Here is a 17602-nt window from a genome sequence, read left to right as displayed (position 1 = left end):
AGCTGATTTTATCCTTGAAGCAGGTCAGCAGCAAGTCTGATCTGTTTGGGCAAGAAAACGCAGCAATGGTCAGTTCAAGACCAGCCCGTGCATAGTCCTGCCAAGAGCACTTTGCAAGGGAGAGAGCTCACTGGTTTAAAGCTCATGAATTAATGGTGAGGTTTTAATTCAGGCAGTTGCACACAGTCTGGGCACTGAGAAATCTGGCTTAGGAACTCTTCTCCCTCTTTTTAGCAGTTGGGATGTTGGATGAAGAGATGCAGTGTAACTGCTGCAGACTTGATTTGACCTTTGGGAATTGTTTGCAGAGTAAAGAGTTTTTTCTGTGTGAATCAGAATAATAGCACTTTTCACGTGAAGTAGAATATCATATATTTGTGTATAATAACAACTGTGCCAAGTAACAAAACCTCTGCTCTTTCTATAAATTTAATACTATAGTTTAACCACTAAGTACTGATCATTCTTCTCATGAGTATGCTTTTGTAGTAAAGTATTCTTACATATTGAAATTTTATTCTTGTTAAAGTAATATACTAATAATTACCTTTCTGTTTTTCTGGATGTGAATAAATCTGGAAGAAATTGATAGTAACTTACAGAATTATTCATTTATTGCTCTATTTTCTGATTAATGTTCAGTAGTAATTAACTGGAAGAAGTAAATTTTTTGAGTCTAGGAAGTTAGCAAAATGGTACTGTCATTCTATATTCATGTGTTTAATTGCAAAATTCAAATTGAATGCCAGCCAAAGGATCGTGAGGTAGCGTCAATTGCAGTGGAATTATGACTTATAAATAATATTTTTATATAGTAGACTGCATGTGAAAAAAAAACAAAATTAAGTTTTTTTCATAGTGTTCTTAATAGCTACAACCTGAGTTAAAAACAGCCGTTTACATGAGGGGAAAGGAAGGGTGAATGAGGAACACCTTGAGTTGAAAAGATTCTGGGAATAGGTAGTATTCATAGATGCACCAGGGTACATAAAAAGTAGGAAATGTTTAATTAGAGAGGAGAGGTAAATATTTCTATCATCGCAGAGGGGGAAATGCAACATCTGCTGGTTATGCTTTCTGCTAGCTAGCAAGGGGTTGGCCTTTTGTTAGTAGCTCTTATAGAGCAATTAAGTATTTTGTGTTAGGTACACCAAAATGTGTTTTACACAAATGCACTCTAACCCTAGGCTGTTTGCTATTGGCAGATTAATAAGCAAGTGACAGCCAGTTATTTCTTGCACGCACAAGATTGTAGACATGGAATTAATTTTCTTGCTTTTGTTGCGATACTGACTTAGGATCACAGTCCACAGCTGTGGGTGTGTAACACGTGCCGAGCTGCTGCACAGAGCATTTCCAACAGTGGAGGTGAATGGCCACTCGTGAACCTTTGTTCTTCCTGGCTTTTGTTGCTCAGTCCTGAAAGTCCATCATCAGTAGTACTGCAGCAGGTTCGGTTTCCATAAATTAAAGAAGTTAAATACAAGCAAGGTATGATCTAGATTGCACTTCCTCATTGTGATGCATGATTGTCATGTGTCTTTAATAACTAGCTTGCTGTAATTAGAGAAACAAAAATGGCAGGGTTGAATTTTAGATGTGTGTTTTCTGAGATGTACATTGGTTGAATTCTTGCTTTTCCACCTAATCTTCTGAGTAACTGTTTCACCTGTAAAAAAGAAAATTAGTTATGTAATCAGTTGTATGTCAGATTGTATTGAGACAATACTTGTTGCTGAGACTCACGTAATGAAAAATACTTCTTGATGTTTTTACTTAGAGCTGGAGATTTACATGTGTATGGGTGATGGGAAAGCAAAGGACTGTAAGGAATGGTAATTTCTGTTACTTTAGTAAGATAGTCATTGACTGAAAAGAATGAAAAAATGTTTCTATCTCAGCTGGTCTTTTTAGGGTCCAGGAGAAAAGGCAGAAGAGAGCTTCAGATAACTGAGTGGCAGTCGGGGAGGGTATAAGAGAATACTTAATTTTCAGAACTCTGTGAAACCTGGAGTGGAACATGGAATATCCTAGAAGTGGCTGTGACTAAGTACCTATAACTTAACTGTAGGTCCTGAAAGAATATATTTTATTTTCTGCTGCTCAGAGATCAACAACAAATAATAGGATTTATTTGGTCTCAGCCTATACTATTCTTGAAATTACAGGAGGGTTCATATGAGCCTTGGATGAATGACAGACTTATCATAAAGCTGTATTGTCTGTAGAAGAATGGAAAGCCATAAAGTTGCACTGTGGTTTCAGTATTCCAGTCAGTGAGCTCTAGGGTGCCGAATGACAGGGTGGTTTGGGCTGGAAAGGATCATCTAGTCTAGTCTTGGACAGGGACATTTTCAATTAGTTCAGGTTGCTCAAAGCTCCTTTCAGCATGGCCTTAAACACTGCCAGCACCAGGCATCCGCAACTTTTCTGGGCAACCTGTTCCAGTGTCTTACCACCACCCTCACAGTAAAGAATTTCCTCCTTATATCCACTCGGAACCTACCCTCTGTTAATTTAAAACCATTGACCCTTTTCCTGTAACTACAGTTACTAGTAGAAGTTTTTCTCCATCTTTCTGATAAGGTCCCTAAATGAATGGAAAGACTCCAGTAAGATTAAGTTGGTCCTAACTTAGTACAGCGCTCTTATTTGTGGGCTAATTTTTTACAGTGTCATTTTCTGATAGGTTCTTAATTTTGTTGCTTTGGAGGATAAGACATGTTAAAATTGCAAACATATTTTTATGGACTTGTGTAAAAATCAATCTTCTCTGCTTGATGTTTTCAGTGGACCTTTCAGGTGAATGTGTTCCTTCACCATAATATCACAAGGCTGAATTGGTAGCCATGCTTTCACTATGTCCCAAAATTTGTGCACTTAAAACTCATGGGAGTAGTGTATTTTCTTACTTTCTGATTGCTTCATTCACAATTCATTCAATATTTATTCTGTGTACTCCTATTAGTAGTTCTTTCTTCCCATTATTGACTGTATGTTCTCTTGCTGGTAAAATGACATTGAAGAAAGTGGTGTTCTTCTTCATAGCAAAGAAATTAATGTAAGCATATGCTTGCCAGATAGAAAAATTCTCTGCTACCAAAATGCCTTGGCCTTTCAGGTTGCCTGTAATAGTACAAGTTTGGAAGAGTTATTGATAACTGAAGAAAAAGTTATTTGTAATATCTTCTGGTTAATCTTTGACATCCATAAGGATGTTTATTAAACAATGAGCTACCACAGAACCCAGAGCTGATCAGAAGTTTTGGAGTTTTACTGTTGAATGGGAAGGAATTATTTACACTTGCTGGTAAATAGTGTCTGCTGCTTGGAAAGTTTTCTACTGTTATGTTTTGTTGTTAGCATTACAGTTTTGTTGTCACCTGCACTGATCTAAGTACCTCCAGCCTTTGGATAGCTCTGGGTACTGTCTCATTTTGTGGTGAATTGCTAAATTATGTTCCTTGGTTTTGGTATTTCACATCTTAAGATGGATTTCTCATCTGTGTAAACAACAATATTTCAATTAAATAATAAATTTTGTATCTTTAGTGTGGATAAATTTAGACTGTTGTGTAACATGTATATTTTCTTTTCCTATTGCAGGTTATCCTCCTGGGAAACATCACTTTTTGTGTGTAAAGAATATCGTGCTGAGTTGCAGCAGCTGAGTTTAGAATGTTACTTGACTTGTGATTCTGATGGAGGAATAACAAGAGCTCAGGCTGCTGCACTGGAAGACTTTACAGGAAATACAAAATGTCATCAAATAGGAGTCAGAACCCGCATGGACTTAAACAGATTGGTCTTGACCAGATATGGGATGACCTAAGAGCTGGAATTCAACAGGTTTACACCAGACAAAGTATGGCGAAATCCAGATACATGGAACTCTACACGTATCCTAGTGCCTATGATAGCTGGTGCTCTCACTGCTGGTAGATTAGAGATAGTTTTTTAGACAGAAAATTGCTCCATAACTATTTCACTTAATGGCTTTTAAGAATGCATGGTTTTGTTGTGAAAATTGGCCTTTACTATTTAATATTGCTGGCAAATAGCAGGAACATTCTGTTGTCTGGAAAACTGGCTTCCATAATTATTAAGGCTACCTCTGTATTTCAGGTTTGATTACTGTTATCTTTAATAGAGCACATGTTTAAAGCGATTTTATAATAGGTTGAATTTTGAGTCCACAGTGCACATGAAGAAAACAGAAATTCCTCCTCTTTTTTTTTCTGTTAGTCTCTGGCATTATGCTTCAGGTCTTACTGATAATCATGTCCAGTTACCTGGAAATTTTTCAATTGTCATTCTCTATGTAATACTTTACTCTTGACTTGTGTAATTTTCCAGCTGGAGTGAGAATATCTCCAGTGGATTTTGCTTTAATTCCTAGCTTGTACTGGAGAGTTATTTTCCAGCATCTCTGGAAAATACATTCTGGGTGCTGTTATAAGATGTTGGAAAGGGGTTAGCCTCCTTGTTTGAATGCACTGAGGTACTGTTTGGAAGATTATAGGAAACTCGTTTCTATCAGGTAGTGTATAACTATTTTTTAAAACTAATTTGTAGGAGAATTGTGTCTCTTGTATTATGGCTTCGGTGTTTGACTTTAGGACTTCATTTAGAAAGGAAATTCTTTTTTATTTCACCTATAAGGTGCCATGTAAATGGATTCAATGACCTTTGTTTTGCATCTTTTGTTCTGTCTTGAGTCTTGTAACCTTGTATTGCTCAGTAAAGTCAGCACTGCTTAAAAAGGTGATGGTCTACACACTTTGCTGTACATATGATAGACATGATAACTAAATACATTTTGTATCATTAAGTAGTTCTGCTGCTTTTCTCTATCAGTATTTAGAGTTGGGTTTTTTAGTGAAGTCATTATTCTGAACTAATATCTGTAGCTGTTGTTGGCACTGATTTGGAATTGCAGCATATAAAATTTTAGTATGTATTAATTTGTTTGAAAAGACAGAGCTTCAAGGCTATAAACCAGTCAATTCTGTGGTTCCCTGGACTTTCTAAGGAGATAGAAAACTTTTTCTGTGCATATAATCTTAGCATCAATGTGTAATCTTTTCTATCTGTGCCTGCAGAATCTGTGCTCCAGGCTGTGGTGGGAGAAGTCCCAAGCAGCCTGCTGAGTGTTTCTAGGATACTTCTTTAATAGCAACAGGAAGATGGAATAACATTTGTTTAGGGTCAGTACTTTTCCTAAGATTTAAAATTAGTGTTTTCTTTCAGCACTAGGTTCAACATTGGTTTTGACTCAGTGAAACAAGTCTGTAGAAGTTGAATGTCTGATAGAAATTTGACATGCAGTAGAAGCTCTGAGGTTTTTTCTTCTGAGTGCCTTTAATATATTCTTGTTCATGAGGTCTGTTAAGCAGGGCAGCTGAAGACTAAGTACTGATTATAGTGGTAATGGTTAAACACTGGCTTTTTCCCTCTCCTGATGTTCTCAAAGATGCTCAGAATGAAGCTGTAAAAGGGATATGCTATTAGTTACTCATTTCCTCCTTGTTTCCGCTTTGAGGAGTTGTTGGTACAAAAATAAGGATTGTTTTTGTTAATTTCTTGAGTGAGTTAATTTAGGTAATTTTGGTGGTCAGCTTGGACTTTTTGTCCAAGTTTTTGGACTTTTTATTAAAATAGTTCGCTAACTCAGAATATTTGATAGTGATTAGGCTGAGTATTTAATCTCCTATGAAGATAGCAATGGATTTTGCATCCTATACCAAGTACCCATGTTCAAAAGTTGTGCTTAAAAGATTACATCCCTTTCAAAGCAGTAACTGTAACATATTTGCCCAGTTCTTGTGTACAGCAAGTCTTGTAGTCTGGTAGGTTTTTATTTCAGGAAGCTTTGCTTATCAACCAGCTTAGTTTGGAAAGCAGAACAGCTGCAGATGAGTTTCAGTTGCAGCTGTAATTGGTCTGAAGATCAGCTGTACTGACAAGAATGTCTTGACAATTGACAGTTTAGTCTTTCCTCATCCTCTTTTGTCCTCTTTCTCTCTTTCCCCATCCACCCCCTTTTTTTTTTCTTGTCAGGATATTGCTCCTGAAGTGGATTTCATTTCATCCCTCTAATTTATAAGAGGAGAACTGTGCATATAAGCAAACTTACCTTCAGTCATATATCTGCTATCAATTTTTCAATCAAAATTGATTGGAAATGTAGAAGATTTTGTTGTGTCTTGGTCAAGTCCCTCTGGAAAAGAATTGGAATAGTTATGCAATTCAAGCAGTTCAGACCTCTGTCACACCTGCACTTGTTTTCTTTGTTCAGAGGTTCTCTTTGTGAAACAGTAAATTCAGTCTCTTGAGTACAGGCTGGAGCCTGTGCTTAAGGTGGGTTTTTCCCCCTTCATTTCAGTGGGAGCAGAAACAAGATGATTATTCCAGGAGTTTTCTAGATCTGAGATTATTGAAGAGGTGAATGAGAAATTTTGTTTCTGAATGGTGGTTACCAAGTTCCTCATCCATACTTCTTGTAATTTGGATTTATTTGTGCTTTTAACTGCAAGGTACATTTTTTGGTGAGATCAGATGATCGTGTATTTCCTTCTTATGTGGTTTGTTGTTTTGGTATTTCATTTTTGTCCCCCACATGTGAGATTCTTGAAAATGAAATGTAGATATTTTTCTGTTCCTTACCCAGATATTATGTAATTTTTAGTATTGAATTGCCTAGTTGTTCCTATAACAGTAATTAACATCATCTGACAACCAGTATTACCAGCTAGCTCAGAATTGCATGCCGAACATTGACTTTATTCCAAGAAGAGAAAAAGCAATAAAATTAACTAGATTTCTAGGAACAGACCTAACAGTACTACTAATATTGTGATGGAAGAGCCTATTCACCCTGTTTTCCATTTACTGATTATTAGTTTGGAGGCTGTGATCCACAGGACTCGTTTGTAAAATCAGTGTTTAGGGGTATATGTATACAGAACATCTCCTGGTGGCATTTAGTCTGTTTGGAGGAAACTTCAATTAGTCTGTCCAAGAGAGAGCTGTACGTTTGTATAGCCAAAAATCTCTGGTTTGAATTGTTGGTTGAAAACATATTACTTGGTTTACTAGAATTATTCTTACTCAACTTATTTATACTGCTGTAGGCCACTTGTCTTTATAGCCACCTCTTCTTAACTCCATTTGGCAGTAATAAAGTTTTCATACATCCTGGGCTATTTTCTTTCCTTTTGGCAGAAAATGATGTCCAGTTTTCAAACTAATTGTTTGGTGAGCCTGCAATTTATTTTCGTCAAACCTCATGGTACGAGAGGATGAAGTGGGGTTTGCTGGACATTTCTATTGAAACTCAGTGGAGAGAATAAAAGGGGTTTGTTACTGTTCTTTTTTCATGTATCTTAAGATTCTCAGGCCAAGTACTAAAATGTCAGAAAACTTTGCTGCACTGTATCAAAGTAGTGTAATTTTCTACAGTGACCTAGACAAAGAGCTGAATAACTTTGCTAAAATACTTAACTTTTTTTTAGAAGCACACATCAACAATTTTCAGGTAGCATTAGTGAATGGAAAGATTAGTAGTGTCCTTCTCTGTTGTATGTGTGCATTCTTTGAAATGCCAAAATTTTGACAAATTCATGCTTTCACTGCCCTGATTTACAAAACATAACCTGAGAAGCATTTTTAGGGATTCTTTTAAACAATCTAGTTAATATATGCCCATACAGAACAGATTAATCTTTTTGACCAAATTTAATATTTAAAGAAAATTTGAGAAAAACTAATTTAAAGAGTCCAGTTGCTGTTCATTTATAACAAATGAGATTTATATCTGCATGAGGATATCTTAAAATGTTGTCACTGATAAAAAGAGTTTATAATACTGTGAAATGTATGATGTGTTTGTTTAACTAAGATAGAAATTGTAGTGTTCAGGTTGGCTTACAAGGTCTTTCAAATGCTATATACATAAAAATTACACTATTGATTTCAACAGGTTCCTAGAATATATTTGAGTAGTTGATTGGTATCATTATCATATAGGTCTTATGTGGAAATTTGAAGAAAATGAATTAATTTATTATGACTTAAAATTTGCTCAAGTCTTATACCAGTAAGTTGGATCTTACAAATGTGTTTTGTACATTATTCCATTATTAGCCATCATTAGTAAATATTTTCAAAATAATTGCTTGAAGTTTGTCAAGGATAGGGAAAGGCTATGCTGTTCTGTCACAATTCATTATTTTATGAAAAATCCTTTATTATTGTGATTCAGTTTTGTTCACTTACTTCAACAAAGCGGTGGCTACTGAATAACCATTGAATCAAATGTAAGTAATTGTATATCAGAAAAGGTTCTTGCAATTATTTTATAAAATGGGAAATTTTTTCCCTCACATATAAGCAAGTGATACAGGAAAATACTGTGTTGAGCATTAAATAAAGTGTAGTATGCTTGCACTTCAAAAATACCCGATGACTCAGGATAATCTGTCCGTTCATAAAATAGAAAGTCTAAATATATTTAACTTTTTTTTCCCCTCTGAGTAGATTCAGCACCAGTACTATATCTTGACCAAGCAAAACCATGAAACCCTTTTCCTAGCATACTTTCATACTTTGCCAAGATCTTTTGTAGTTGCTTCTATTGCAGTCTTTTTTCGTTGTTGAATTTCTGTATTTTAGTAGGATTTTAGATCAGCAGATGCATATTAAAACTGTGAAAATATTTGATTTTCTAATCACATGAATCTGTTGTTACCAGGCAGCATGGTATGTTCTTGGTTTTTTTTCTTTCTGAACAGATTATTATGCTCTTTCTATGCAGAAAAGATACTGAGGTGTTAGGGCATGCACTTATTTACAGCTCAGACACTGTTCCATTTTCTCTTAAGATTCTATCACTCTAAACCATCCTTTTCACTTCAATGTCAAATTGCTTAAGGTCACTTTGGATACATCAAGGCAGCCTCTTCTGTCTGCTAGTATTAGTCCTGCATGTATGCAATATCCTATTTCATAGGACTTCTCAAGTTCCAGTTAGTGCTTGTGTGAAACATGAAGGCAGAGGTAAATGTATTTGTTGACATGTTTCAAGGATACATAATAGACCTTTTCTTGTATGGAAAGGTACATATAATTGTATGCATTTGTGTGTATTTACAAAGATTGCATCTTCAGTTTGAAAGAAGGGCAGAATATGTTTATATTTGTGCAATCATTTCTTTTCTTTATGCACTTTTCCACAATGATTGCTTGCTGTTCTACTTGCTTTTTATAGTAACCAATAATATTCTGTTCAGAACCAACCTCTGTCAATGCAAAGAAAGAAATTTAAAAGCAGCCTCAGTTATGGAGGTTCTTACACTCCCTGGCATAAAGAGTGTACACTTTGTTTATGCATTTAGCTTTGAAATTTTGTTTTCCTTGTAACTCAGTGCTTCTCTGTGATACACTTGAGTTTATGTTGTAGAGAGAGAAACAAGAAGTTATCTGTTAGTGTTCAGATGGCTTTTGCTGAAAGTGTCTCTGATCTCAGACTTGTAGAAACGTGTTTGAGCTGAGTTATGCCTGGATTTTCATAGCAGCTGCATGGCTGATGCTGTAATAGCTTCTCAATCTCTTGCCTCAGCCCTTCCCCAGCTAAAATGGTTTGTCTAAGATGGAGTGTTTTAGCGGAGCAGTTGTATCAAATCTAAAGACTTACATTTTTATACAATTGATACATTTATCAATTGAAACTTAATTACAAGGGGTGAATGTGTGGGTTTGGGTACAGGCTCTTAATTTTGTTTGTTTGCTTTCTCTGAATTGCTTTGTGGGGTTAACCCTTACTTACTGGATGATGAGCAGAACATAGATAAAACCTCTTGCTGATACCTTCCTGAAAAGAATGAAGGTTTCTGAGGTGTTTGTTTTACTGCTGCTCCTCACAAAGCTAAAGTTCAAAGCGCTTGTTCTGAAAAGTAATTAGGTTTTTAGAAACTTATAATTTCAGAAACTCATGCAAAATTCCTTCATCTGTTTCACTCACAAAACATTAAAGTCATGTAGGCATGTCCACTTCTCTTAACATCTTCTCTTATGTCTAGGGTAATCCAACCCCAGCATTTGGATTTCAGCATCACTTCAATGGCTTTAATTTTGAAGAAAATATGTAACTATGTTCTTTAGCAAATATAATAAGCTGTGTTGTTTGTATTAGAAGTGATTCTACAGTAATACAAAGCTTCTGTAACCTTCCCTAGAAATTTTCCTATCAGTGTTTGCAGTAATTCTCTATATTATGTTCTTGCATGCCTTTGGTGTAATCTAGAAAAATACAGATTTGTGACAAAAGTGGAACTAATCTCAATTTAGTCCTACAGGCCAGCTACTGAGCCTGAAGTTAATTACTGCTTAAGGTCTGTGAAATAGCAAATTTGTGCCTAAAACTGATCTTTATAATAAAGAGACTAGAAGTAATGAAAGAAATTGTAATTGGACAGTTGTTTGGCTTGAGTTATTGTGGGCATCTCTGTGCTGTAGTTTTCTGCTGTGTTCTGTTAATTCTGCTTCCCTTTCAGTTCCTTTAATTTTACATACCTGTTCCTCACACTGACTTCTTCCAGTTATGTTAATTTTTCATAGCAAAATGAAAGAACTCTGGAGACCTGGCTGTGCTGTTGAAAGGTGAATCAGTTATGACCGCAGAACTGTTTTCATCTAAAAATTAAGACTTATGCAAAACTGAATGATTTCTACTCATCATTGTAGAGTCTGAATGCTTTCTTGTTGTGTGTTGAATTACACAACTGATAGTTTTTCTTATATAATTTTGGTTTGCAGTTGCTTCCACAGGAAAAAACTCTGTATGGAGGACTTTGGTACTTTTTGAGGGCAGAGGGTAGATTAGAGTTGACCATGGCATGCTCAAGCTTGTGTTTTGTTGGCATACTTGCTCAGAAAATGTATGCAGTGCTGCTGAAAGAGCCTGTTTCACTTCCCCAGTGAGGGCACAGAAGTTCAGATCTGCTCTGGGGCCAGGGACCCTGGTTGTAGTGTTGGTTACTTCCCCAGGCCTCATGACAACTGCCATGCTACTGGAAAATAGGTGGCAAGTAAGCTCTCCAGCTGGATTGTGTGTTAGGAACATTTCCTCCAGTGGAAGTGATCTTATACAAGGCCATAAATCCCTTGGGGTGTGGCAGCATGGGATTTTTTTTTTCTGCTGACTATCTTCAGAAAGGGAGCCAAGGCTGTCAAAAGTAGTGTAAATTATATTGGAGACAGAGGTGGTAAAATTAATTTGTCTTTGGCTATTTTTTTATTTTGAAGACTTCTTGAGGAAAACAAAGTTCCAAAAAGGACTTTTCATCTTGAATTATTTTATAAACTTTCTTGCAGTTTTCTGCTTCAAATTTATTTTAGACAAGTAAATTAAATTTCTCCTTCACTGTAGGGAAGGTGTAGAGGTTAGATGAGATTGATCTTGATCTCTTCCTCTTGTAGGTGGTTTGTCTGCTGGGCCAAATCTGAAGTTCAGCAGCCCGAAGCTTGGGGATCAGTACAGCTTCACTCTGGTTCAAACTTTTCTGTTGATGAATTAACTTTTCTGCTTGTTATGGTATGCAAATTCTGTATTGCTATACAGAATTGTGCAAACACCCCCAAAAATGTTTCCTGGTAGCTGTTTGCTTATGTATATAACTTCCAGCATACCATGCATTGAGGGATTTATTTTGCTTTCTGTAACTAGGAATTCTTTTCATAGCATTCCCCTTGTGATTCTCAGATGGACTGTCATACACTTTGTTGTAAGCAGCGCAAGTCTGATTTTGTTTTGAATATGTCAGTCTTTCTGTCAGTTGCTGGCTCTAGCAGATGGGGGGACAGGTTGTAAACAAAGTGTGAGAGAGCATGCTTACTGCAGAGTATGTCAAAGTGTTATACTTGCAAACTACTGTTTGACTTGTGTGGAACAGTGAAACTAGAGCACTTCAAAAGTGCTGTCTTGGACCCTTTGGCTAGCAAATCTCAAGCCAGAATTAAAGGTAAAGGTGAATATTACTAGAATTACTTTCTTGCAGCTCTGAGGTAATTACTGTCAGGCATGGACAAAAGGTCTCAGTCTGTGTTTACTTTACAATGAATCCTGGGTTTAATAGTAAAATGTATGGGGTAAGAAAAAGGCTTACATCTTCTAATCTTGGCCTTTTATTTTTCTGAAGGTGGTTGTGATTGTTTGTAGAGATTAATAGATTGTTTTAGTCAGGCAGTACTCTCAAAACTGCAAGAATTACGCTTCACCTGGACAGTTCTATTTTCAGGCTTACTCAAAGTCACTTGGGGTAAGAGAGGGGAAGAAGGAGGCAAGACTGTCAAGGGATATTTATGAATCAGCCCTTTCCTAGTATCTCGACGGAGAGTCTTTCCATAAACAATTTAGAGAAATTTATATATTGGCTATTCTAAAATTAACCTGTTGGGTAAACCTGCTTTTCTTGTTTGTGGCAAGAAAGTAAGTTGCATATCTAGAGGAAAATGATTGTGCTGTGTCTTGTTCTACACTTTAACAGAGAATTCTGAAATCAAACTGTAGATAGTAAAAGTAGCAACAGTGCCAGGGAATTTGAACAAACAAATGACTAGGAGGTGGAAGAAATCATTGATGTCCGGGAAATTAGTGTCTAATAGAGATAAGAGGCTGAGTAAAAGTTCAGTTGCTTCAATTCAGTGCAAATGAAGTCTTTGTTATTGGTTGACATCATGGGAAATGTACTTACTTGACATTTGGATCAGGTAACAGATAAGAAATAAATGTAGGCTGTATATTTTCAAAAAGAGTTAATCTTGGGCAAATACTTCTTTGCACAGAATGCAATGACTTTCTAAACAAGCATGTAAATATAGACTGTGAGTAGGCTTTCCATGCAGTTTTATGTGGAGACCCTGTGCCTTGTTCCTGGTGGCATGCAGGATCATTAAATTCAGTTTAAGGATATGTTTTGTCTATGAAGTGTTTTATAAAATGAATTACAAGGAAGTTAACTGAATATTTTGAGACTATTTTCTTCTTGAGCTTTACTACTTAGGAGCAAATCTTATAATGACTGTAAATTATAATGACTGTAATGCATCATGTATTTGTGGTTTATAATTCTCCACGTAATTATTTGTGCTGATGTCTTGCCATTTTATTGTGCTGGACTTTGGAAGGGAAAGATAAGTCAAGTCTCTGCAATATATTAATTTCCTAGTTCATGGTGTGCTGTGGAGGAAATCTGTCTAGTGGTTAAAGCTGGGTCCACATGTGTTGAGGGATACAGTACTGGAATGGTCTTCCAGGGGAGGTGGTGGAGTCACCATTCCTGGAGGCGTTTAAAAAAAAATTGGATGTGGCACTCGGTGTCATGGTTTAGTTGAGGTGTAAGGGCGTGGCTTGGACTCAATGATCGTGACGGTCTCTTCCAACCTAGTGATTCTGTGAAAATGCAAAGTCAAATTAAACTTTAATTTGGATTGGTTAATACAATGTTTTCTAACAAGGATGTGACTCAAAAGTCTGTCCCTGGACTTTCAGTAGAAGAGTAAATGCTCAGTAGCTTCATTCCTTTTGGCTGATTGTTGATTGTGTGAGTCATTATGGTGATTTTTATTGTCAGATCTGAGTTTTCATCGAGTTCAATTTAGGTGATACGTAGCTAGTTTATTTTTCTTGCTTGTGGAATGCAGCTTCTTTAAGGATGCCTTCTTATTTGAAGTGTTTGGGACAGTGGGACTTCCACTTACAACTTTGGAAGAATTCTGAATATTTGAGATTTTTAGATCGAAAACAGAATGTGTTCTTGAAATGTTACATTAACAGTTACAGCAAGTCTTCCAGGCTGTAGTAGTATAAGAGGAAAAAATATTGCTGCTGCTTGCTAGGGTCATCTGCTGCATCTTTGATACCTAGCTTTAAGATGTAAAGAGCAGACTTCCTATCCTGGGGCAATTCTCAGACTTTTCAGGTAGACAGCAGTGAAGTTGCAACAAGAGCTCTAAAGGTAATCAAGAGACTTCAGGGACTTGGTATGACTGGTTAAGAGATCAGAAGCTGAAGTAATTTTCACACCTTTCTCTTTCTAGTTCCAAGGAATGATGAAAGAATAAACAGGAAGAGCTGGCAGATCAATACTTGGCTCTGAGCCTGGTGTCAGTGGCAGATTTTTTTTTTTTATTATTATTAGTGCTATGTTTATATGACATCAGGCCTGCTGGTGACAGACATGCTACACCTGTCTCAAAAAGGGAAAAGTCTTTGCAGATGCTAGAGTTACGAGGTCTTCTGGAGAGAGCTTTAAATGAGATTGGAAAAGGAGAAGGGATAAATCCAGGGGAGCATGCCAGTGTTTGAGGGATGGTGTGCTAGTGAGGTCCTTCAGTCTGATATTTCAGTGGAGATATCAGGCGATGGAGATCCATGTGGTGGCAAAGAAGAAAGGGTCGCTGTGTTACAAACCACAGAATTGCCTGGTCACATAGGAATTAGGGCTTATAGCCAAAAAAAAGGTGGTGGGATCAACAGCCCAAGCAGGTGCATTTGTATGAACACATGCAGCAAGGTAGCAAGCAGGCTGCCAGTCACAAGCCTTCTTCCAAGGGCTCAGTGCTGGAGCCAGTTCTGTTGAGCAGTGACTGAGACAAGGGGATCAAGTGCACCTCAGTGATTTGGCAGAGGACGCCAAGTTGGCTGAGGGTGCTGATCTGCTGGAGTGTGGGTAGGCTCTGCAGAGGAGTCCAAAGAAGCAGGACAAGTGAGCTGAGGCCCATGGTACGAAGTTCAGCAAGGCCAAGTGCTGGATCCTGCACTTCAACCACAACAACCCCAGGCAGTGCTGCAGGCTGGGGGAAGAGTGGCTGGAAAGCTGCCCCATGGAAAAAGACCTGGGGGTAATGTTTGACAGCTGTCTGAACATGAGCCAGTGTGTGCCCAGGTGGCCAAGAAGGCCAATGGCATCCTGGCCTGTATCAGCAATAGTGTGGCCAGCAGGACCAGGGCAGTGATGGTCCTGCTATAATTAGCACCTCAAATCCTGTGTCCAGTTCTGGCCTTGTCACAACAGGAAAGACTTTGAGGGGCTGGAGTGTGTCCAGAGAAGGGCAAGGGAGCTGGAGAAGGGCATGGAGTACAAGCCTGATGAGGAGAGGCTGAGGGAGCTAGGACTGTTTAGCCTGGAGAAAAGGCAGCTCAGGGGTGACCTCGTTGCTCTCTACAACTACCTGAGAGGAGTCTGTAGCAAGGTGAGAGTCATCCCCTTCTCCCATGTAATAAGCAGCAGGACAAGAGGAAATGGCCCTAAGTTGCATCAGAGGAGATGTAGGTTGGATATTAGGAAAACTTTCTTTGCTGTAAGTGTTGTCCTGCATTGGAATGTTGTGCCCAGGTAGGTGGTGGAATCAATGTCTCTGGAAGTATTTAAAAGACCCTTAGGGTGGTTAGGGAGATGGTTTAGTGGTGGACTTGGTGGTGCTATATTAATGGTTGGACTCATCTTAGAAGTCTTTTCTGATCTAAAAAATTCTATGACTATGATTTTACACTAAAATTTTGGGACTAATTTGTAGCCTAAAATTGGGTGTTAGTGAATCTGATCTTATGGTGTGCATTTAAATGTGTGTGTCTCACCATTACTGCTTTCCAGGTTCGTCCTGTGTGCCAATCTTAAGTGGCCAAATCTTTTATAAAGTATTCTCTTGTGTTTTCAACTACTGAATGTTGCTTGAGGCTAGTACTGAAACTTCTTTCAGTTCAAATTAAAGCTTATGTATTTGTAGAAAACCAATAAAATAGGTCAAATAAATTCCATTTAAATAATCTTATCTGCAAATTCCACTGCTTTGTTTTCATGATGGTTTTGTTAAGTAAACATCAAATAAATTTAATGTTGGGGTCAGTACTTGCAGTGCTCAGTCTGACACAATTTTGCTGCAGATAATTCTGCTGAAAATTACTTAATTTTCTTAGCTGTGATTTGATTTGATGTGGGCTAGTGCATCTTGTAATGCGTTATGTTTAAGTCATTCACAGTTGTATAAATAATAGCTTATTGAAATTAGCATTGTTTTTCATTGTATTTTTAATGTCTTATGGTGGCAAATGTATTCCTTAACTTTCCTGTCAGTCATGTTTATAACTACTGTACCAGTGTACACCAGTCTAATCAAGCACGGGGAGCTGGAGTACCTCCTTCTAAATCGAAAAAGGGCCAGACACCTGGAGGTGCTCAGTTTGTTGGCTTGGAATTGTACAAACGGCTAAAAGAATTTTTGAAGAACTACTTGACTAATCTCCTTAAGGTAAGATGGGGTATGAGATTAATCTGCACTTGTAGTAACATAAACTGGGGTGAGAAGAAAAGCTGTATCAATAAGCCTAGAGGTTTTGCAGGCACTGGAAGTAAAGTGAATGATCTTAAAAGGTGCTTTTGTCTCCATAGCCATTGAAATGTTTTGTTGGCTTTCCCTAAGACATAGATCAGTCCCTAAGCTTGTACCTCTGAGCTGCTTTTCCTCTTCAAGGCAAAACAACATTCTTGTGTTTTATAGAAGTAATGTTACATGACATCTTAAGCTGTCCTGCATTTGAGCAAGAATAGCTAGACTTTCCAAGCAATTAACCAGCATATTAGGAATGCTGAAAAAATGGATGTCTGTCATGTTGAAAATGCCTGACGGTAGCCTTTATTTTTTTAATAAATAAACTACTAATAGAGATGGATGTTGTCTTGCATCCAGAGGGACAGGGATGTCTTCTGGAGCTTTATCTGTGCTATGCATTTTTTCCAGCCTTTTAATTTCAAAATCTCATACTTCGTGCTTTACTAATGTAGATCTAAATGTATTATCAGTGTGTTTTCTGTAAATACCAGTTGTGTAAATGGTGTAGGTTTATTGCACAGTCAGTTTTTACACTCTGATACATCTTGGTTTTACCTCAAAATTGCACAACAGTACTGGCAAACTTGTAATTTCAGGATGGTGAAGATTTGATGGATGAGAGTGTGCTGAAATTCTACACTCAACAGTGGGAAGATTATAGGTTTTCAAGCAAAGTATTGAATGGGATATGTGCCTACCTCAATCGACATTGGGTTCGTCGTGAGTGCGATGAAGGTCGTAAAGGAATATATGAAATTTATTCAGTAAGTAGCTTTTTGAAGTGACTGATTTGTCCATTCCATCTGCCATGTTTGCATTATCATTCTATAGATCACTCCTTGAATCTTGTAGGAGGTTCATAGACATTTTGTAGAAGTGGCATTCTCCCTCCTTACCCTACTCCTACCTCAGTATATTTGTAAAAATTCCAAGGGTCTAAGTCTGTGAGATGTTTAATGTGCCTTGCATGTTTTGGGACTTCAGCAGTAGACTATTGAGGGTTGTCTGAATATTTGCTGCTTAGTGGTATCTGTGTGCCTCGGAGTGGTCTTGTCATCCCACTTACAATTCAGCCAAGCATTTCAAACACCAAATAAAGCAGTAAATAATATTTTTTTCTGACTTCAATACATTTCTACAAATTTTTTAGCATCCAAGCTGCTAAGATTCAGACAACATTTGGTTTGTAGCACAAATTATTTTGGTGCAGTTC

At 37.3% G+C, this 17602-nt stretch overlaps 1 protein-coding gene across 3 annotated transcripts in view; it reads left to right on the top strand.

Moving 5' to 3' along the window:
* Positions 1-17602, top strand: part of CUL1 (cullin 1) — a 52247-nt gene that overhangs the window by 11590 nt on the left and 23055 nt on the right. For 2 of the 3 annotated variants that reach the window (XM_064419412.1, XM_064419418.1), the window contains exons 2-4: positions 3607-3899; positions 16134-16308; positions 16986-17153. In XM_064419412.1, the coding sequence (XP_064275482.1) occupies positions 3760-3899; positions 16134-16308; positions 16986-17153 (483 nt within the window). In that variant the 5' untranslated portion in view covers positions 3607-3759. Of the gene's footprint in view, positions 1-1298; positions 1492-3606; positions 3900-16133; positions 16309-16985; positions 17154-17602 lie in introns of all 3 variants that reach the window. The other variant, XM_064419428.1, reaches the window with a different exon arrangement.

This window comes from Passer domesticus, chromosome 1 (genome assembly GCF_036417665.1).
Source record: "Passer domesticus isolate bPasDom1 chromosome 1, bPasDom1.hap1, whole genome shotgun sequence".
In the NCBI taxonomy this organism is placed as follows: Eukaryota; Metazoa; Chordata; class Aves; order Passeriformes; family Passeridae; genus Passer; species Passer domesticus.
The sequence above is the reverse complement of the archived record's forward strand: the minus strand, read 5'-3'. Positions and strand labels throughout refer to the sequence as shown.